General features: G+C 36.0%; 1 protein-coding gene across 1 annotated transcript; it reads left to right on the forward strand.

Annotated features, from left to right (window-relative positions):
• The first annotated feature begins 1,803 nt into the window (after positions 1-1,803).
• LOC145778544 (uncharacterized) lies at positions 1,804-23,275 on the forward strand. The gene is made up of 21 exons (XM_082590051.1): positions 1,804-2,001; positions 2,299-2,515; positions 3,402-3,521; positions 3,826-3,961; positions 4,556-4,726; positions 5,671-5,841; positions 6,274-6,377; positions 6,684-6,894; positions 7,186-7,341; positions 10,386-10,532; positions 11,053-11,237; positions 12,289-12,435; positions 13,203-13,346; positions 14,001-14,129; positions 14,667-14,725; positions 14,825-14,862; positions 15,746-15,903; positions 16,305-16,375; positions 19,717-19,854; positions 20,830-20,883; positions 23,116-23,275. Exons 1-21 carry the CDS (start codon positions 1,904-1,906, stop codon positions 23,273-23,275), a joined length of 2,814 nt encoding a protein of 937 aa, XP_082446177.1. The 5' UTR covers positions 1,804-1,903.
• The last annotated feature ends 79 nt before the right edge of the window (positions 23,276-23,354 follow it).

Here is a 23,354-nt window from a genome sequence, read left to right on the forward strand (position 1 = left end):
TAACTGGGGTTGGGCAGGGGTGCTGCAGCACCGCAGCACATATGGGTGAGCCGCCCTTGCTTGTTTGAGATACGAATTAAAGCAGTAATCTCCAGCTGTGCAACTAAAAAAATTAGTAAAATTTTTTCTTTGAGGCGGGAGCCCCCAAAAGTGGGAGCCCTGGGCTTCAGCCCAGTCCCCCCCCTTAATCCGGCACTGAGTTTTTCATTCCTCTCTTGCTACATTGGGTAGGCAGCATATGAATGAAAGAGTTGACACTTTGTTTTTCTACAATCGGTCTTTTTTTTCGTGCAAACATTCTTCGCCACTCCAGGGCCTTTGCCTTTACCAACCTTGGGAAATGGCGGCGACTCGGTCTAGATGTAGAGAGAAGACGAGGCAAAATGGACATGCCAATTTCAAAGTGCTCCATTTGAGCAAACAAATTAGATATCATTGACCTATTGCGTTTTTTATGTCACTTAGAGTATGAAACTTAATGTAATGAAACTTAATGAAACTTAATACTTAACTTAATGAAACTTAATACTTGATAAGGGCTAACGTGTGTATGGCCGAAAACGTTTGTAGCTTATAGTTTATGTTCAATTTTAATCGATTATGTTAAATGCCGTGTGGTTGCTTGGTTGTATATGTTTTACCAAAATTGAAACTTAATGTGTTTTTGTTTTTTTTTTACAAAAAATGATTTTCATTTTCGAAGCTATTTCAGGTGGGTCGCGCAGCATTTCTAAATGTTATTGTTACTGAATGTTAAAATTTTCTAAAAAATACCGACATTAGCCTACTATGGATCTCACAAGCCGCAGTTGTGTCTTGAACAGTACTGCGCCTTCGCCATCGCTACTCTTATCTTCACTTCATTTGTTGAATTTCCATTTTAATGAATTGTGCACCTTGTTCTTTATTAGAATAAATCGAAAAATTAATGCCATAATAAAGATATCATGTCTCATTGTCATTGTGGGTCGCACAATAAAACTTGCATTAAAAGTGGGTCTCGAACTGAAAAAGGTTGGGAAGCACTGCTCTATATGGTAACTTTGAAATAAGCTATGACGTTTTTGACGTCTGTCAATTTGCATTTTTTCTCTACCAGCGTTGCCAAATGGGAGATTTTGTTTCAAAATTTGCTGGTGTACAAGAGCCTGAGTTTTGAAGTAGCCTACTGTAATTAGGAGTATCGGGTTTCGGTCGGAGTGGAGCCACAGCTTGAAATTCTTGGCAATATAACATGAGCCGGAGTCTGATTTTTTGTCAGTTAATACTTTTAACGTAGGCTACAAATATTTCAGGGTCCAGAGTCGTACTGGAGTTTGGAATTAATATCCCCAAAATGTTTGTAGCAGGAGTGGAGTTTGGATTCAAAAATTTCAGAGTCGTAGTGGAGCAGAAGTCCAAAAAAACTGACTCCGTACACCTCTAAAACTTAATGAAAATTTGGAAAGATTTGTAGAATAATTATTTGTGTAAATTCAGTGAATGGGATGTGAAATATGAAACAGAATGTTTTAGTTTAATGGAATAGACGTACCTAAATATGTGGTTGGTTAGATTAAGTCTATGTTGTTAAATTCAAGGTATGATATAGGCTGTGGAATTCAATTAAGACCAGACAAGGTCTATCCTATTTCATGCACTTGACATTTCTTAAATTTTTTCATGCTTTGGTTACTAATGACCAATTTTCGATTGGAGATGACGTTTGCCTTAGTCCATCTTTTTATTGTTTAGTTTTTTTTTATTCTATATCTGAATAATAATATAAGTTCCTAGTCATAAAACTGATTTCCTTATTTACAAAATGGTCCATTGCTGCATACTCCAAGTGCTACATAGAACATAAACTTGCAACGTTTAAATCCAAGTTTGATGATTTGTTTATTCTACTTTTGAACGAAACATGAGCAGCTTCGATTTTGAGAGGCTAAAACATGACACAGTGTTTTTGGTGATGTTTATATTGCTTTGTAAGCTGCAGCCAACTTTTGGAACTTGGCAGTAAGTATGCTCAGCTGTTTTTCAATATCATATTAGTTTTTAGTTGATTTTAATTTTGTAGAATATTAATCCTTGTTGAAACTCTTGCTTAGTCCAGTTCTCATAAGGATTGAATCTAAAAGTGTTGAGATGTATATATATTTTGATTTTTTTTTTGCATTTTACTAGTTGAACCATTAGGCTATCTACTAGCCTGAATCAAATTTTGTGATAAAAACATTTGTGTTGATTGTGAATTGCTAAAACCGTAAGGCCATAAGCTTACATGATAAAATTATTTTGCTTTATATTTTTCAGATTTTCTGGTATTGGAGTGACTTCAAATCATATTTTAATACGTAATCAAGATGTACAACATGTTTTCTTTGCAAGAGATACCATAATCTTGAAAAGTATAGATAATAAATTTGTTTTAAAGTGGATTTCACCTTCTGATTGCTTATTAAGTTCAGAAGACAACCAAACATCTTTTCTTCAATGTTTTAAAATTGGACTTTATAACATTGGAATACAAGTAATTAAAACTTTTTAGGCTTCGGTACTGGAATTGTGTCATACTCATTTGATTTGACATTAGACTAAGCTGGCTGTTTCAACACTTTATCTCTGGGGTTTCATATTTTGGGTGGGTATAATTTTTATCAAAGATTGCTGAGTGAAAAGAATTGAGTAACCTTTTTTTTGATTAGTTGTTTATTAGTAGCTATCTAGTTTTATTAATGTACCGTACTGTCGGCTGCATGGCCATGCAATGGCAGTATTAGTACATCGATTTGACATCCATTGAGATTATGTGGATGTGCTTCAGCAAAATATGTTCTTGAATGCTTTTGAAATTTTACACAAAACTTGGCTTCCTTATATAAATGTTCTAGTAAGGGAATGCTATTGAAAGAATCTTCCGTTCTTGCTCACTGTGTGGTTGTATTACATTGTTATGGAGAAGTCTAGGGCCATTCCTGATACTTATACTGTGAGATTTCTTTAAACATTATGTGATAAAGCAAATTTAACAAGGTTGCTGTTTAAAGTGATGAACAATTTTAAGTTGTTATGCAGCTATTTTTGAGTTGTGTTTAAAGGTACGGTATAAAATGTAAAGTAAAAGAATGAAGTATTCAGTAACTTATGGAAGATTTTGAAAAAAGCGAATTAAGGAAAGTATTCATCACCTTTCATGGCATATCTTGCTTTGTGTTTACTTTTTCCATATTTTTAATTACCAGATATAAGCTGTGTTCACTGGAGTTAAGTAATTATTGTAATAGACTTAGACCATATAAATTTCACCTTGTTACTGAACATGGAATCACCTTTTCTCTAGTTGTGTAACTTTGTAGCTTAATCATCTCATAAAAATACATCACTAGCCAAATTACATTCGAATTTCATGTTTCTAGAGAAATTGCAGCAGCTGTCCTGCCAATGATACTCAAGTATTTGTCAGAATAGATGAGAGTTCAAATTGCTTTTTTTGGAATGCAACAGCAGTTATCAGAGAAAGTTATGCTGATTTGCAGGTAGGCTATCTGAATGAACTTCAAAAAATACACTAGCTTAAAAAGTAATGTATACACTATATATATTTGAAATATGAGTATTTCTTATTGAACATGAGGTGTTGTATTATAATCTTATTGTTATGCCTATGTAGAACTGTAGGCTATGTTAGATTAGTAGGTTTCTGTGTATTCAGATATTATGTGCTCTTTCCAACTTTTAGCAACTGTTGAATAAAGCCAGCATAAATCAAATGTTGCAACATTTGACAAAAGCTGGTTGTCAGGATGGTAATTGATTTTAATAGTTCACAATGTTTTTCAGTTGTCTGTTAGTGCAATTCGTAATTCCTATGCCAAAAATGAGAAACGTAATGCATCTTTTGTGTACAATGATCTGTTTCATTCAAGAAGACAACATCCTGTAATTGAAAGTGCAGTCAAGATACCTTTTTCAATCAGTTAGTATTTTCCTCATTAAAGTTTTTCAAAACAAAAATTGTTAAATCATAAATTAATTTCAATGCTAATTTGCGAAACAATTGTTGATTTTTTATACAAACAGCGCGATTGATATAGCTATATTTTTGATTTTGCACATTTAATTGTTTTTATGCCGAAAATAATGATATGTAGTAGGGCAGCGGTTCCCAACCTTTTTCTCTCACGGGCCAGTTTTAAAATAAAAATAGCGTTGCAAACTGGCGACCGGAAGTGGGAAGTTGCTATTTTTACATCATTTGCAACGTAGTCATTCGTTTAAATGATGTAAAAATGGCAACTTTTGTTAGCTAGATAGTATTGTGTGATCTTTCAGTAAAATTTCGAAAATCTGTCTGAAGTACGCTCACTTTTCGCATATCTCAGTAAGTACCTTCAACAACCAATTGATGCGGCTGGCCCACCGATTCTTTTGAAATACCCCCGAAATTGATATTCTTCTGTAGCACCAGAGTTGAAAAACATTTATTTTTTGTGTATTTTTTTATAGGCTGCGCAGGACAGTGTGAATCAGTTCATTGTTTCCTAAGTAAACAGTGATTGTTTTTCTTTAGTTTCTTCCTCATACAATCTAGCATCAAGAACATGGAACTTCCGTTTAAACAAAAGTGAATTTTTGAATTCTTCGTTTGTGAAAGTCACATCCGATCAATATTCAACCGTCACCGGTTGTTCTGTCTCTACAACATTCATACATTTTCATAGAGAACACGCACAGCAACCTGGTACGATGGCTACAAAATATGTATAAGTTTGGTTTCGCGCTAGGGATAGTTGGTAATAAAAAATAACTGTAGGCCTATTTCTATTAATGTAGGCTACTATTGACAAAGCACTTCAATGATCACTTCAAATGTTGTTGCATAAAGCCATCAATCAATCGGGAATGGCCCGTTTCGGTGAGTTCGATTCGGTGAGTCCGATTCGGTGAGTCCGATCCCTTAACGGGGGATTTTTTCAATTTTTCTTTTAAATTATTGGGTACCGCAGCCTAATTATCATTGCCGTTTTAGGGTTAGGGGGTTAGGGTTAGAGGTTAGGAACTCACCGAATCAGACTCACCGAATCGGACTCACCGAATAGTAGCAGACCCCAATCAATCAAAGATATTTCTTCACTAAAGTTCCAGCATGTTCCTAATAACTGCTGTTTGACGTGTGGTTGTAAGTCAATCTGTTTCAAGGTATTTCGTAACGTAGCGTTTGTTGAATTGCCTGCTAAAACCTAAGGAAAATATTTGTCAGCCTCGATAGCGCAATATAGCGCATGTTATTGAGCTCTCAACTTGTTAACAGAGCACAAGCAGAACCGCAAGATCAAGCAGCGATGGTTTGACTTTTGGGATGTTCATTTGAGTAACGCACTTCAATAACAACTCTTCAGCGGTACTTAATGGATGAAATAATTTACGGACAACAACACTTCAACAAGCGGAAACTTCACTCTATCAGTTTCGATGACCGGGGCTGTGTCAGGGTATCAAAGCTTCTAAAGGTATGGCAAATTGCCAAAATTAAGCTTACAAAGAAGCCTTCTCAGTCCGAGGATGAAAATTCTTACAATAAATCGAAATCGGAATAGTTCTTTATTGCTGTATCTTTTATTGCAGTATACAAAGTTGAATTATTTTTTAAAAAGTTTTTTTTTACAAAGTTGAATTATTTTTTAGCTTTTACGTTGCCATTGAAAGGTACCAGCGGTATCACAAGTGTGCCTGTGTTTCATCCTTGCTTTCCTGGTAGAGTTGTGCTTATTACTAATGAAAGCGTTTTTTTCACTCATGATGACTTTTCTTCGTTCTCCACGCTGAATATACCGACGTGGATTGCTAGCAATTATGGTAAGTCGTGTGTTATTACTTATATATAGGTTGACATATGTTGACATTGGTTGACATTAGTTGACATAGGTTGACATTAGTTGACATTGACATAGGTTGATTAGGTTGACATAGGTTGACATTAGTTGACATAGGTTGACATAGGTTGACACAGGTTGACATAGGTTGACATTGACATATGTCAATGAGATTGGGCTCTCGCTGTCACCTACATAAATAAATGGCCCAAACACCGCTTCATCACTATCAAAAAGTTTATGAAATTCCTATTTATAGCCTATTATCTTCGAATTCCATTAGGCTGGGGAATTTTTGCTTTGCATTTGCAAATAAAATTCACTTGATTTTGAATTCTACTTAACGTTAAAACATCGTATAAAATTTGGATCAAATCTATTGCAGTGTTTCAGATGATATGGTTTTCAATTTCAGGTGTTGAGGTGTCTGATGCCGCTGTGGGAATGGCGAAAATTTTTATCATTTTGAAAGGAAAGTTGTTTTTTGCAAGTATTTTCGACAAAAAATTGCAATTTCAAGTAAGTGGTCCTTCATTGCAAAGCATCTACAAGATATATTGGAATGCTTAACATTCCAAGCTACGTTGTCTCCGTTTAGTGATTATACAAATAGAACTCAACTACAAAACATTGCCTAATTTCAACTACGTGTTACAAATAATTATCTTGTGCAAAAGCTATCCGTTTCATAGCATGTTCTCATGAATAGTTGGCGTGTTATCTCTTTTGGGGATCGAAGACGTTTGAGTTGCTACTGTATTACCTATGGAAATTGTGAATGACCTGGTGTGTGTTGTGTTTATAGGATTTGCTTTATTGTTTCAGAGGCTGCACGTGGAAGAAACAGAAACTGATCGTCTGGTTGGGTTGACCACGTCATCTGTATGTTTGAGAAGCCCACATATTTCTGACGTTTTTACTTGGGAAAGCACTTTTGTTCTATCCTGGTCAGACAAAAAGATCTTTATCAGTAATGCTTTATTTGGCAATGGTAACGGGCAGTGGAAAACTTTGCAATTTTCACGGGAATATTTGGGTAAAATACTGTATTCTGCATTTGATTTGCAACTAAACATGACCCAACAAAATTCATCTACTGCTATCATCACATTGTTTATTTACCAGATAAAAACACTAAGATGCATAATGGTTGAATTCAATTTTTACTTGTTGCCCATTCTTTTTGTACGTTGCATTCAATTGTAATAGGTCTACTTGTCATTTTGGTATTGGATAATGGATACGTTTTAAATTCGCAGTGGACACATGGCCTGCATTTTTAAAAATGAAATAAACTCGTGGTATCGGCGTTGTTTCATTTTCACAGGTGCTACGGTTTTATCTCTTCGCCTTGAAACAAGCACCCAGTTTCTTCGGACGTTGGTTTTTCACAGAAGTTCTCTGAACCTGTTGGATTGCTTGATTTTGAATAACTATCATCTATCTTGTACAAGTTTGGCCCTGCATGCTATCTTCTTGAAAGGTTAGGCTCTTAAGTTGCATCATGACCATACTAGTAGAGATGACCGGCTATGTCACATTTTGAAGCCTTAAAATACCGGGCCGACTGTTTCGTAGCAGTTCGGCAGACAAAACACATTACTTTTGCCTTAAGAGTATGTAGACATGAATCGCAGGTTTGTAGACGTTGACTCAATGTAAGGAAAGTTTGTAAATTGAGAGCTGAAATATTGCGCAGCTTGACATTTTGCTTGATGGGAGTGAACCATGAAGTAAACTCATACGCAGTTAGTCACAGCATAGGCAAGTCTAGCAGCTAGAGTGAAAAGGAAAACAATCTAGTCGCACAATATGTGCAGTTAGTTTTCATGTGATATTCTCAAGCAACATAGCACAGAAAAGTAATGCACGGTACCGAAATTATGCAGCTGATTACTGAGCAAATCAAGGTTCGGATATGCAATGGCTACAGGCCTAGTTGTATTTTCACTTCAGCATACTTTTTAATTGCTACTGTAGCCTACTTTAACTTTGTAGTCAGTTGACGAAAGGAAAGCAGGTTATCTTCATGTTTGCAAAACTAAACCAGATAAACCAATCGTTTTCTATCAGCAAAATATTGTAACTCTTTGACCAATGTATGAATATTAATGCAAGTCTTGGCATGTAAGATGGCCTACTATACAATAAAAAATGACCGCAAATCGGTCATGATCTGTAGTTCACATGTGGAAGTAGATGACGGACTTATTGTTTCATTGCATTTTATAGGAATTAAGGTACAAAATGTCTAATAAATGCGTTGCGTTTGGTTGCAAATCAGGCTACCTTACTTCTACTGCCAATATTTCTAAGTTTGTTTTTCCTTTGAATATAGTGTAGTGTTGCTGCCGCAATGGACAAAATTCGTCAACCGATCTAACTGGGACTGGGAGCATACAAAAAAGTCTGTTTTGTGTATGAAACATTTTGAAGAGAAGTTTATAAGTTATGGTAAAAGAAATAACCTCAAGTGGCATCTAAATCCAGTTCCGACAGTTCACCCAATTGAAGCATCAAAACGCCCATCAGCTTTACCAACTCTAACAGCACCTCCACGAAAAGCAACCAAAATTCGTATAAAACACCCTGATGAACTGGTAGACTTCGCAGAAAAACAAAATATCTGATTTTCAGTGACATAACTGAGGCACACTGCCCAGATGGTTTCCAGTACTGTCGGGAATAAAACTTTTTGATTTTTTACAACATTATTTAGACAAGTTGTCTGGCTTTCCCAAGGTTGCTGAAGCTGTTACAGTAGATCGAAATTTGCATGTGCAAAAAGATTTGTTGAAAAGGGATATTCAATTTTGGAAAGAGGATCTAGCTGCAAGTGATCCATGCATTTCAAGCTTTGAAAAGTTTCAGGAAGATGTGGATGAAGTTGCCAATGAAATGTTTGACGCAACATTATCTTCTAATAGTGCAGAAGTTGGCTTTACAATAGCCGGTTATATTGCAAAGAACTTGTTAAACGCTCCAAATGTGCAATGTGCAAAAGTTTACTTACAGCTGATTCTGCAGCTAAAGCTCCTTTGTACTTTCAGCTTTTGTCAAGGGGGCTTCAATGTGCCTTCTCAGCCACTTGCTGATTTTGTTTGTAGTGCTTTTGCTGTTTTAGATGTTGTTGAAGAAAAGGTACGCAAATGTGGATTGCTTTGTCGAAAGGCTATGCAGTAGGCCTATGTTTTAAAAAAATATATTTTCTCCGGTGTAAAGTTTACATGTGACACACATGTGGTCTGTGGCAACCACTTTGCATCGAAAATTGTTGTTAATATTTATTATAATAATTACCAAAAGATTATAAATGAGTCAAAAAGAAAAGATGACATTGTAGCATTTAAGCGAAGGCAAGAGTAGTTTAAGATTCTATTGTAATTATGGGATGTCATTTTTCCGTCACCATGATCACTATCGTCTTTCTAGTTCCCCCCCACTTCTTGAATAACACATAAGTTATATCATTATTTTGTATGTCCTTACACTATTTTTTTTGTTAAAAAAATAGTCTGTGCTGTTTGTTATTGTTTATTTTGAGGTGTTTGTTCACTTTCAAATTATTAATTTGCACCATTCATTATGTAGTTTGGTAATACAGTATGTCTAAATGTAAGGTCAGGCACCTGTTAAATGCATTAAAAACGCCTAACAAGTCTAAAAAATATCTGCTTTGTTGTACCCCATGCCAGTAAGAGCAGTTTCTTTGTTAGTCAAAATTTCAAGTATTTTTCTATCGGCCCGTTGTAAAAAGGCCTTTATATGTGACATAGCTGGCCATCTTCAATGTATTTAGGATCACAAAATCCCTGATGATCTTCATGAAATGTCACGTAACTTTTAATCCAAGTCTTAATTCATTAATGAGCTATTTTCTTCTTCTCTGACGCAAAGGGAAAGGGCAATCTTTTGGGCCATGCCAGTTAGCACTTTGCGTACCCTTTACTTACGGTACCTTTACTACACCCTTTGGTTGGAATGTAGTACCACAAATGAGGTTTATTGCCACAAAAGTGCCACTTACAATAAATGTGGCGTTAAATAGATTATGTAGGCTAATATAGGTGATGGTTCAATGACTTGGACCTGACCAATAAGACCTACCCAAAAGTCAATATATTTTAGCGCGGTTGGGAGATAAAGAAATTAAAGAATAAAGGTTCAAAAGAAATTGAACTGTTGGAAATAAAACTCTTCAGTGACAAACGTGTTGAAAACGAAGCCACTACAAAGGAAGTTTGTGGGTTTACAAAATTTCACAAGATTTTTTATTTCAAACATCCTAACCCTAAATTATAGGTTACATGTGCATAAAAAAATATAATAAGCATAATATAATTGAAGCAGAAGTATGTTTTTCATCAATTTGTTTAAGGACAGTAAGCGCATTGTGACTCATGGAATTCCCAGTTCATGGCCCTGTTCCGAACGTAGGCACCGCGAAACAACATCATGTTATTAAAGACTTTTTGTTTTGGGATATAGCTATTGTATATTAAGCCAACTTCATTGAGACGTTTTTAGGTCTGATTTTTTGGGAATTTCTCAACACTGCTCAATCCAGCTCAATAATTTGGAACGGTAATCAAGTTGGATATGATTATGATGATGGTGAGGTGGAGGGAATTTTCACCGAAGTTAGTTCCATTAAACAAGTCGTATTAAATGCTGGTAAGTGCAGTCTATGTTCTGTATAATCAAGATTATTACACATTTTAAGAACGACCGAATTAAGCAACGTAGTTCATGTTCAAACTAGATTACATTTGATTCTGCAATTTCTAACACAACCGTTAAAAGATCTGTTCGTGAAAAAAGCAATAGTTTAGTTTCTATTTTTTTTTTTTTTTTAGAAGATTATAAAACCTATTATTCATTTTATTTCAATTTGTAAAGCTAACAATAGCTATTTTGAAGCACTTGCTGAAGATGTGTTTAGTTTTTGAGTTCTGCTTGTTTGGTCAAGCATATACGAACTTTTTGAACAACGACATTTGCAATGATTTCATCACAAAGCTTTTCTATAAACAATTATTGTGTAGCTTGTAGAATCAGTGCAACAACGAATGACCATTGGAGCTGCTTCGCATTTTTCATGTTGGTGCTGCAAATAATGATAACTATCATCATAATAATTACAATCCTACAGAACTTTTCTGGATAAGTAGGCTGCTACATTTTTTTTTGGCAGATCATAACAAGTGGCTTATCGTCACTGAAAACAATTCCCTTTTTTATGGAAGCGGCAAGACCAGAAGCTTGACAAAGTTGAGAAGAATTAATTTACCAGAAAGTGAAAATTTTGTATACAAATTTCGCAGGGTCGATAACAAAGTCATAAGGATTTCTTGGGACAACGTAACTGTTAAGTCCGAGGTGCATAAAAGTTTGTTTTTGTTTTGTGATGATTTATTCAGTTTGGTTTGTGAACTGTAGAATTACGGTAGATAGGCTAGTTTAAATTTTTCACTTTATTTTCGATCGTTTAACTGCATTCTCAGACTGCATACTATTCTCCGCTCCGGCAATAGCCTGTGATTGGCGATCTGGCCTTAATTTGTTATTCAAATTCACACTTAAAACTTTGAATGATGTTCATACGTCATACCGAAGTTACTGAACCTGAACGATCTATTCACTTAGCGCTGTTTAATCGTTTAACTGCATTTTTAGTTGATGGGTCCTTGAATAACTTATAACTAGGGCAAGTTTTTGCAACTTTTGCAACTTTTTTTTACAGCTTCCGGCAGCTTCCTAAATACTCAGAATTTATGTAGTATGATGTTTTAAGCTGTTTGTAGGAATTTTATATTGCAACTTTTTGCAACTTTTTTCTATTTTTCATGCAACTTTTTACTGCAACTTTTATCAAGTATTGAGCAAAATGTAAAGGAGTGATTTAAAAAACATGCTATAAAACTGTTTCTAGTACAGTATGGTTCTATTCTCTTTGATTTGCACAACAAAAGCTATGTGATGGATTAGCTGCATCTCAATGTTATCTATGACGCAACAGTTTGCTTGCAAGCTAGAAGTTCAACAACCTCAGCCAAGCACGACAGCGCCCGAACTAAATTAGAAGTGGAAGTATGACTTGGCTTTTGGCCAAGCCCGCATAAACGGAAACAGGTTGTGTCTAGTCTTTCGAAGTAAATGAATGGTAAAAAGGTAAATAAATAAATGCAACTTTTTACTGCAACTTTTGTTAAAATTAAGTGCAACTTTCTCATGTTTTTAGTGCAACAAAAACTTGCCCTACTTATAACACTACGTAAGACCAAGAAAGCGGAACAGATGTTAAAAGAGATTAGCGTCTACTTTATAAAGATTGTTTCTTTCCGTATGAGCCATCTCTCTTTTTTTCAACTGCAATGAAGCTATGAAACAACTTGTGTCGCTGTGTTACTAACCTTGCCTCCTTGTTCAGGTATACCCACTGCTCAGCGAACTTTATGGTGCTTTGCAAAATGCGACGCCACGGCAGCAATTTTGCGATTACTTTCATTTCTCTTCCAATCTCTTCCATCTTGGTGGGAACGTGAGGAACTTGGAAGGTGCGGGGGAGAGGATATCAGTAAGCATTGGTTTGCATTTAAGTGTTTGTGGTGACAAAATAACGTTGCTTTAGAAGTGATGTGCTTTTGTTTTATTAAATAACCTTTCCCGTTTAACATATAGGGCCTAAGATACATTCTTTTATCACCCCAGCCTGTAAATGCTTCTTGGACTGCACTAAAAAGTTGTTAAATTTATTTTATGGACAAAGACGTTTAGATTATTATAAATACCATTCTTGAAGTCTCTTCACTTGTTATGGAATTTCATAAACAATGCGATTTTGCTATTGGTCTACATTACTTCTTAAACAAAGGCATACAGTGCTTATATACTCAGCCATATGAGAGATCAATTCGCTGTTTGGTTTGAATCCTTATCAACGGATTGACAAAGTCTGAAAAGTTGATTTTGGCAGTTTTGCACAAGCTACTTGTAGAGACTCTGAACCACTGGCCCGATTACCGACATTGACCGAGTGAAGTTTCTGATCGTCGAAGTCTGTGAATTATTCTACCCACAAGGTGCTGCGGTGAATGGTGAGCAGTCCTAGAAATGCGTTGCTCGAGCTCACCCTAAGAGTCAAATCAGCGTTGCTTGATCCTTGCGGTTTCTTCGTGCACAAAATCTAAAGCTTGACCAACTAAGCTATCGGGGGCGGACTAAATCAATTCAGTTTTCTGATGGCGGAGCAGGAAACAGTTGCTTGCAAAAGTTAATTTATGAAAGTTCAAGAATAATTTCGTTGCACTTCAACAAACTTAATGCCGGTGACTTCTCGTGCAGTTGAGCATCAAAATCGCTTATCCTGCTCGGTCAAACGTCGATATTACGATGAAGTCAAGTTTCAGTGACGTGGTTGTAATCGACAGCACAAAAACCACACTGTCCACACATGTTATCCCAGGACGACCTGTGATGCGTGTGAAGGTGAGATCAAAGCTTTATGTTGGATTGGTTTTTATCAGGGTGTGATCTGATTGCTAGCTAAGTAGATGCATCAAATGTAGTCTTATTTTAACTTCTCATGAAGCGATGTAAGTAGGTTTTTTTGCCTCGTAACACGGCGTGTCTTCGGGCCAACGAGGCAAAGCAACCATAAGAAAAGCATAATACTGCTAGACGCGATTGCAAAATGCCGGTATTCTTTTATCCTCGTGAAAAAGCATCAAACAGATTGCCTAAAAAAATTGTAGGTCAACTTTTCAAGACTTGAAATTTTGTCTCCAAGATAGCCTAAATGTTATGGTAGAAAATTTTGCTGCACTGCTTGAAACAAGCATTCTCGACTTTAAGCAAACGAGAGCCATACACATGAACAATGGGTGTGTTTTTTCGCCTCCATTTTTGCACCGGTACGAAAAAGGAAGGAAACGAAAACAATTTCTGCTTAATTTACCAACGTTAAATTTCGGAACATTGGTTAAGCTATCAGGCATCTTATGTTGGCGCTGAAGAATCTACAATTCCGAATTCAAACTAAACATTCGCGGTTAAAACTCGTACTAATTTTTCTGAGGTAAAGCTCTGAGTCGGACGACTGTTAAACTTTATCTTAGTCGAAATATTTTTTTTTTTCAACAGTCGGTTGAAACCGTGTTGGCGAGTTCATGCAGCGACACCAGTGGCCAGTGTTTATCCGGAATCGCTTTGTTTGAGGTGCAAGTGGCAACTGAAGCCTCCCAACCTTTGTGCCTGCTGCCTCTCACCCAGGTATTTCAATTTGTTTAAAATAGTTGATGATACCAGCGTAGGCTATGCGTCTACGACTGAATTTCTATTGTCTGTAAGAAAAGTTCCTTATTGTGTATTTTTTTAAACGAAACAATATTATTTAGTGTGGCTAGCACTTCTGAAGGTATAATCAGTAACTTATACAGTATAATCTCTGTAAATATGTCAAGCAACATATTTTTTGTTTTCTGAAATTGGAAAGCAGAATAAATTAATTAGTTTTTTCTTTTTTTTTAATTTCTGTGTTCAACCAGCGATGCAATGTCACCCATACTTCGCTCTATAGGCAACCGTTCGATACCGCTGAAGAAAACATGTCCGTGTCTTGGCGATACAATTAATCGCATGCCAAAAATGGAAGCAGCTGACTGAATCAATGCAATTTTGCGCTACTTTTACTTGTCTGTTGTGTTGAAAATGTAATTACCAAGTCAAATGATTTCATTTGTTTGTCTTGCTCTCAACCGAGCGTTATGCAACTCTGTTGTGTTAAACGTTACACTTGCTCTTTTTTAGGTTCTTTTCATTAACATCTCGTGTCCTGCCGGCTTACACATACGAGTTAAAGTGCACGAGTAAGTGGTGGAAATTGGTTGTATGCAATTTTGTTATTGTCAATGGAGTAGGTTTAATTGATTTTAGTTTATTATTTATGATTGCGCTTTTCATTTTAGAAACAGCAGTGGCTGCAACAACCTGTCCAGAGATGCTGGTAAGTGATCGTAGGAAATTACTTTATCTTCTTCTCTTGTGTTGTCGCTATATATCAGGGCACCCGTCGGTTAATCACTGCCTGGTGCCATCGTCAATGGAGACTAGACAGACCTTCTATAATCTATACCATAAGGTGGTTTGTACAGCGGGCAGCCCTTGATTTTGTGGGCTGCCGTTTGCATTTCCCCACACTCACAAGCAGCACTCTCTGCCAAGCCCCAATTACTTTATAATAGTGAGTTACTTATAATTAATGATAAAAGTAATTCAGTAATAATTTGTTAATAGTGAATCAGTAATAGCGAATTATTTTATAATTACAGTCATTCCTTATGTAGAAAAGAGTCTTCTTTTTGACAGTAAGCACAAGGCTGTAGTTGCTGTCAGTCGTTGCAACTGTACAATCAGCTGCCTAGAAACATTCAGTTGTTCCTGTTTTTGTTCTTTCAGCATCTTGAGACCGCGTATGAGAACAAAATTGTGTAGATCTCCATTTGGTGGCCTTTCTTTCAGGCTGTTGTTATACATTTTTGTAGCATATTTACATCAATGTAACGTCTGCCAACGTATTTTGTAGCAATCATCAGTAATTACAGACTTACTATCGAGTTTTGAAATTGTAAACCCGCAAATTAGTCTTTGTTTCATCATCACTATCATGTTCCTTTCTCGCATTGATAGTTGGAGATGGAGTCAATGCACCGTTGTTCACGGTCATGAGCTTGCCGAGTTGTGGTACCACACTTTCATAATTTTTGTTTACGTTGATTCAATACTATATGTCTGCAGACGTTGAATCAATGTTAAAAATAGCTAATTTGCTGGTTGAGATTATTCCATCCATTGAAAAAAGCACCGGATTATATTCCTTAAACTTTCAGATTGCCATTTCTTGCTCGGCTACCCGTATTCGATTTATCTGACAGTGGATTTATATCGTTATGATGAACGTCTTTCTACTATCCGGAACAATGTGGAACTAACTGAAATTAATAAAAGAACCGGATTTCAAATACAAGACAAAAATTTGATATTGAAGGTACGATTTTGCAGCGACCTATAGGTTACAAATACGCCGACCGTATCGCTGCACATTATTGAAAATCTCGTCTAACGGATAACGAAGAAAGCATTTCAAAAAGCACTTGAGAGATTTGTTGGAAAGTTGTGGTTGGTGACAAGTAGGAAGTTACACATAGACTGAGGTTGGCTGTCTCCTTGCAATATCTCTAGAATTATCCAGAAATCTATTTGAACAGAAGAAGCACCGAAACAGGATTTTCGAGAATTTTCTCTCCGAGACAGGATTTCCGAATCGACCGCACCGAAATGTAGAATACCCGTCGACAAAATGTAGCTTAAATCAGTTCGCATAGTTGTATTTACTGTAGGCCTATATAAAATATAACCTACACTTAAATTATACCACTGTCGTTTCAGGATTGCTTTCTTTGCTCTGAATTTATTGAAACAAATTCTTCGTCGAAGATAATATTACAAACTGGGGCAAGGTGATTATTATAACGCTTCGTTTATCACTGTGAAACGTTGTTGAAATTATTCTATTTCAACGACGACTGGCCTGTATTGTAATTTGTAATTCTCATGATGTTCTAAAATAGAGCATCGCTCTAAAGCACACACTAAAACTTTGCAGAAAGTTTTTAAGAGTGGGAACTGAGGATAGGCTGCTGAGTGCTGATGTGAAGAACTTTCAGGGCTTTGTTTCGACATGAAACGTAGCCTACACTATCGTTTGTTTTTTTCCTTATGCCTCTTTTCAATCAACCATCATTCTTTTTTCACAATGATTCACGATTAAGGGACCGAACAACGACTAATTTTTCTGGCTAAGTTTTAAACAAGCCTTGTAGATTACGATAGAATATTTATTGAACTTTCGTTATTGAAGCTCGCTAACAAAAAAGCCAAGTTTTGATACGTTTTTAACTAATTGTTGCAAACACTGCAATCTGCTTGCATGTGCATTAGAAAGTTTTGCAATTCGAAACTAAAAAAAATGATCTCAACATGTGATGAGGACTTTATCACGATAGTAGAAATAATTCAATCCGGAACTGAAGCTCATGTGGTGTTATTTTCCAGATAGCAAATGCGGTCTGTCTGCAAACGTTGAATCGATATAAAAGAGGGCCTGATTTAGTAGCTGGAATTAAATGTATAGTCCAGAGATGATATAATAATAATAATCGTGCTTTTATTTGCGCCCATTGCGATAACATACAGTACACTGCGATCAGTGTTGGGCGCGATAACTCGTTTTTCAGTTAAGCGATAACGATAATCGATAAACGAAAAATGCCTAAAGCGATAACGATAAACGATAAATCAAAAAAAAGTTAAGCGATAACGATAAGCGATAAATTATCGCCGATAATGTCCGATAACGATAACTTTTTTTCTTGATTAGCGCTGCCCCATCCCATGCAGCACGAACTGTTTTCATCAACATGACGAAAAATCGAACATAATATACTGTAAAGGGAAAAAACTTTTTGTAAGTTATGCATGAATAGAATCGCAACAGCGGCAGTAGGTATCGAATCTTCAACCTCTTGATCCAGAATCAAACCACTGAGGTAACCGCCGTGCTTATAATTATACCTTCATTCTATTTGATTAATTATACCTTCATTCTATTTGAATAAGACCTTTTGATGATCCGTTAGGTGAAACAATTTGTAAAGGCTTCAGATAGTAATAACTATATTTGATTTAATTATACCTTCAGATACCAGTTGGATGCTTTTATCAATTGAGTTACACTGCCGCTTACGTGCAGTAGGAAAAATAATTAAATCAAATGAAAATACCATAAAAAATTCCAAACTTTGTAGGCTATATCGTTTTCTGTTTACAGCAAAGTCAGCAATAATTGAAAAAATTCCAAAAAACGCAAAATGCTTGAAAATTTATCAGTAATCTTAAACGTTATTGGTAGTAAAAATGTGCATACTGTGAAATCCATCAAGGTTGTCAAATTAGTCGTGTTTGTTTAAGAACAATAACATAATTAGGCTATCGTAATTTACTGATAATTTCAGATAATTTTTTTTGCTTTCTTTGTGAACACCATCATTAAAGCAATGGCAGAACGCTGAGTTGTTGAGATAAGAATTACAATATAGGCACTGTATTAGTGGGAATAAAAATATTTGATTGAGGTAGGCTAGGTCGCATAGGTAAATGAGAAAGGTTATACTGTATTTAGCATCATTTTACCACGCAACTCGATGCGCCTATTGTCATGCAAAAACTACTACAAGATGCAAAAATGTGATGTCGGTCTGCATGTCAAATGCTTCAAGCAATATCATATTCCGCAATGACTTGTTTCAGTGATATTGTGTTACGTTGCTAATTTTCATCTTCATATTTTTTGAACTTTCATTTTAATAAAATGCTTGATGACAATAATGACATGACAAGACATGAACAAGACATTTCCCATTTATCACTTTGAGCATAGTTAATAATATTAACTATGCTTTGAGCGATAAGTAGGCTAAAATGTAATAACGCTTAAGCATTACGCACAAGAAACTTGTAAAATTTGTTAACGGATTTGCCTAGCGTCTTATATATAGGACGTTTTTTTCTCAAAAAGTACAAACACAATTAGGAAAAACATAATCGTGATATGTTCTTTAGGTCATAATTATGCAATATTTAAATTTTCCGAAAACATTTTTAAGTACTTTCACTTTCGGCACAAATGGGTTAACTTTATAAGTTAAATGGCATTTACGAATTTGGTTATTATTTTTGGATTAAAGTTATATCGCCAAGCTAGAAAAAAATCGATCTTATAGTCTATAACCGATCTTGTGTTGTTATTGTGTGTGAATTTTGTCTTTTAAACTGAGTTTGTGACGTAACCGCACGTCTCAAGGCAAGTTCTTACAATTTTAGTTAATCTACTCATCTAAAGATTTAATACGCTTAAAACAGTAAGTTTCATGTTTTGACGAGAGGGATTTTATTTTTTTACGACAATTACTAAAAACTAACACTTCCAACGAAAAAAGAAAACACAAGAATAAAATAGTTGATCGTGAGGTGGCGCGAAAGACCATGTTTCCGATGTAAAAGCGGCCTCGTATTGCGACACTTTCACAAACCACTTGCCAATTTCTTTCGCTTCGCTTCAAAGGAATCTGTGCTGTCTGTGCGCTTACATTTTAATTGTAAAATTCACTCGCGATTGCCGATTGCAGCAAAACAACAAGAGGTTGAATGCATTTCATTGCATTGCAATTTGCAACTCTAAAAATTATTGTGTTGTCAGGGCCGTCGCTGCAGGGGGCGTGCCCCCTCCCTTGACAACGACCTGTGCACATACACTTCAGGCACTGAAGAAGAACTGGTTTTAATTTTAGTTTCATTAACTAGGTGGCTAATAAAAATATTACTTTTCATGGTCTTTTCACTTGTGCGTTGATCCGAAATAAAATTTATCGGCGATTAATTATCGGCGATAATCAAATATTGCCTTTGGCGATAACGATAACTGAAAAAATAATTGAGCGATAACGATAAGCGATAAAAATTTATCGCCGATAATTATCGCCGATAATGCCCATCACTGACTGCGATCACAGATGCGATATGACAGACGACAGAAAGCAGCGAAGTGACATATAGTCTGCGAGTCAGTTGCTCTCCTTATTTTGGCTTGCCATTAAGTGTCTTTGCCGAGACACAGCTGCGTGCTCTGGAGCGGTGTCGAACCCACATCCTTTCGAACATCGCGCAGACGTTCTGACCACTAGGCTATGCAGCCGAGTTTAGGCAGTTTGAGATTGTTCGAATTGATTTGCATTCGTTGCAGTGCCTGCCCATGCAAACCCGACAAATACGATCCCGATCGGTGGATAGGGAATGTTTCTTTTTATAATTCAGACTCTCCCCCGGATGCTACCAACAACACAAACGCATATCTTTTGCATGTAAAGGTTCTTGGAAACAGGTAACGCATAAAAGTATGGCTGTGTGGTAATTTTAAGTCAATTTTAAACTACCGGTACTTATTTCAGATAATACGAAATCAAGGAAGTTTTCAAAAATATTTGATAAAACTACCATTCAACGTTTTATAGGCAGAGAAAATTTTTTCTCGAACCGTTGAAAAACACCTATATGTTGATTCCGTATGTTTAAGGCAACTTTTTCTAGACGCACATAATACGAAACTTGCAATTGGGATTATGATTACTGATTGGTCGTCCAACTTAGTAAAATTATCATGCAAAGCGATTGGACATCAACCCAACAAAGCAATAGTGTCTGTCATTTTACTTAGGCTACAGCACAGAAGTTACAACTTTAAAAGAAATCGTTGTCTGATAAACTATTATTGCACAAAGTATTTAATACTTGAAATTTTCAAAACCATCAATAGAAATAGCGAGGCTATAATACATCAATGCTGTGAGCGCTCGGGCTATTTAATGATTAAAGGTTGAATGTACCAACAGCCGATTATTCACAAATCAGTTGATTAAGCACAAATTGATTTATGGCACGGATCTGTTGATTAAGCAACTTATTTCGTGGACTAGATTTGTTCGTAGGCTACTTACCAACCGTAACTTGCTGACTAGAATCGCTAAATACAGATCCACCGAATAAATTTAGCCTACACTGCTTTTCTATTATCTAATCAAACAATTAGCTAAATTGGTCGCTTAAAGAATCCGCTGTTGGTGTATCCATCTCTTAAGACGTATAACTTTTTATTTGATGATGAATTTTATCAACAAATTTCAAAACGTTAAAGCATTATCTATTTTGCGACAATACTAAGAAGTTGGTATAAATGAATTTAATTTATTGAGAAAAAAGTTGCTCTTTAAATTAATCATAAATATTGTGCAGGCTATATTGTACCTACTAACTTAGATTAGCGACTTCGGTTAATCAACTTCTTCCATTTTACTTCCAGCTATTGCAACTTGACCGCTATGATGTCCATTGAACTTCAACGTAGTCCAGTAATGTAAGTTAGCCAGGGATTCATACTATAGGGATCGCCAACTCGGCTGGAAATCCGACAATCGGAGTGTAAAAGTGTTGCCAGATAGATTTTTTATTTTTAGAAAAAAATATTATTTTGGCATTTTTAAAGTAGTAGTTGCCCAAAACGTGCCCGTAAATAAATATTTTAAAACTAATCTAAAGCAATTTTATTGTTCACTTATCAAACTATCATATTTTTGGCAAACCTCTCTTGTACATAGGCTAAAACATATTACTGGAAAAATAATTACCGGCTTCAACACTTAAAACACGAAGCTCTTTATTCCTGAGGTGTATTTTTAAGTTTATCAATTTTTTTTGTTCTTAACTGGTTAGTATAATTTTTTTTAAACCTGCAAGTTTTATTTAAGTTTTGCACATAAATTCAGCACATTCTTATTGCAAAGTAACACAATTACAAACTACTTTAACTCAAACTTTAGGTTAGTTTTAAACGGACAAGCTTTGGGCAACCACTACTCTTTAAAAATGCCAAAATAACATTTTTTCTAAAAATATATAAAATATCTGGCAACACTTTTACACTCCGATTGTCGGATTTTCAGTCGAGTTGGCGATCCCTATACTATGAATCCCTGAAGTTAGCCTACGCCCTACGTAATCTGTAGGCTAGTCCATCAACATTAATTTTTAGACTTTATTTCTTAACTGGTATTTTAAACGTTTTCGAGTATATTTCCAAGGTGCTAACTTGGGGGGGGGGGGTGAAAGTCCTGTGGACCCCATGTCAATGAAGTCACTTTCTGTGTGTGGCCCTGTAGGCCTATAAGCTTATCTTTATTGAGCAAGCTACATCGTTCGTTAAGATGTATAAATACCTGCTCATTTAGCAGCACGATTATATCAAACCGTTATAGATTTGCTATAAGTTAATCGATTAGAGTCAAGACGTAAGGCTACAAGTCTGTTTCGTGCCACAATGGCGTGAAAGATACATTTTTAAGCACTGTTCTCCATTCATTGGCACTTAATGGATGGAACACTTCACAGACAATAAGACTTCAACAATCAAAAACTTCACTCTGTCAAAACTCAGTACAACCTCGGCCCTGCGACAGTGAAGGCAAACCTCTCCGACGTATGTGAAACTGCAAGAATAACGTTTTGGAGGCTTTCTCAGTCCGATGATGAAGATTCAAACCAAATTGAAGGCGTAACAAATGATTAAACAGGCATAGCCTAGCTCAGCAACAATACGACATTCATTGTAACACAAAAATAAAATAAAGCGAACGTTTTCGACTTTACATATAGGCTAGTCCATTTCAAGGCTATAAAATGAAAAGTAATCATACACTGCACAAGAAAATAGTACAGAAACACAGTACATCAAAAATGTTGTTCAATCTAAACATTGCAAGATTGCCTACCCTGCGCACATACAAAATGATTACACTACCCCACCCTTGGCCACGAGAGTGGAAGAGCATCTGAATTTGGCTAATTTCAGTAAAACAGTGCAATTAAAGATCATATTCGAAACTGCCAATCGTGTTCTAGTAATAAACTGTCATTGGCGTCGTTCGAGATTGTTCGTATTTGCTTGTCCGAGTTCGACACAAAGATTCACAAGGCACTAATTATTAAATCTTCAAACCCAAGGCTTAACAAGCGATTGTTTGCCGGCAAAGCCTCCTATCTCTCTACTCTAGCCAAGTTTGGTTGGTTTTGAATTTTTATCCATGGACTTACAAAGCCTTGATTGGTTATACCTGGTAGTTTCGCATACTTGTAGAGGCTCTTGACGCAAGATCGGTTACCGAGATTGGCAGATTGAAGTTACCGATCGTTGAAGTGTTGTTGCCGAGGAATGATTCCATTCACTAGGTGCCGCTGAATGAAGAGCCGTCCTGAAATGCGTTGCTCAAGCGCACACCCCAAGAGTCGAACTCGAAAAGTTATAACAAAGGATTGTTTTAAATTGAAAAAATAATATTTTTGAATAGCCTGCGTGAAATAGCTTATATACAGTAGGCCAACCGACGTTAAAATTACAACTTGTCCAGGCTTGCGTCTAGTGTTGGTTTAGGCTAAGATGTACGAAATAAAGAAAGCAACTCTTCGTGCCCATCTCGAATAGTGTTGGTTTAACAGTCGTCTACTTGTTTATTAACTTTGAACAACTTGACAAATCGTCGTTGTTTTAACCGAGTGAGAGGATTCATATTTAACTCGTCAACTTTATTTGCAGACTCGTCGACTACTGGGAAGTGATCTCAATCTTTATTTTTGTCTGCCTGACCGTCATTGTTCTTGTGGTTTCCTATAGCAAGTACCATATTCATATGAAAGCTTTGAAGCAGGAAAAAGTGGTCGTGCAGATTTTGCATAGTGCTAAGGAGGGTAAATAACCCAAACTGCACACTGTGGCACGCAGCCTACGCATTGAAATAATCAAATTTAAAAAGTCTGTGCAGTGACTTTAGGTTG

The sequence above is a fragment of the Aplidium turbinatum genome, chromosome 10 (assembly GCF_918807975.1).
Source record: "Aplidium turbinatum chromosome 10, kaAplTurb1.1, whole genome shotgun sequence".
Taxonomy (NCBI): Eukaryota; Metazoa; Chordata; class Ascidiacea; order Aplousobranchia; family Polyclinidae; genus Aplidium; species Aplidium turbinatum.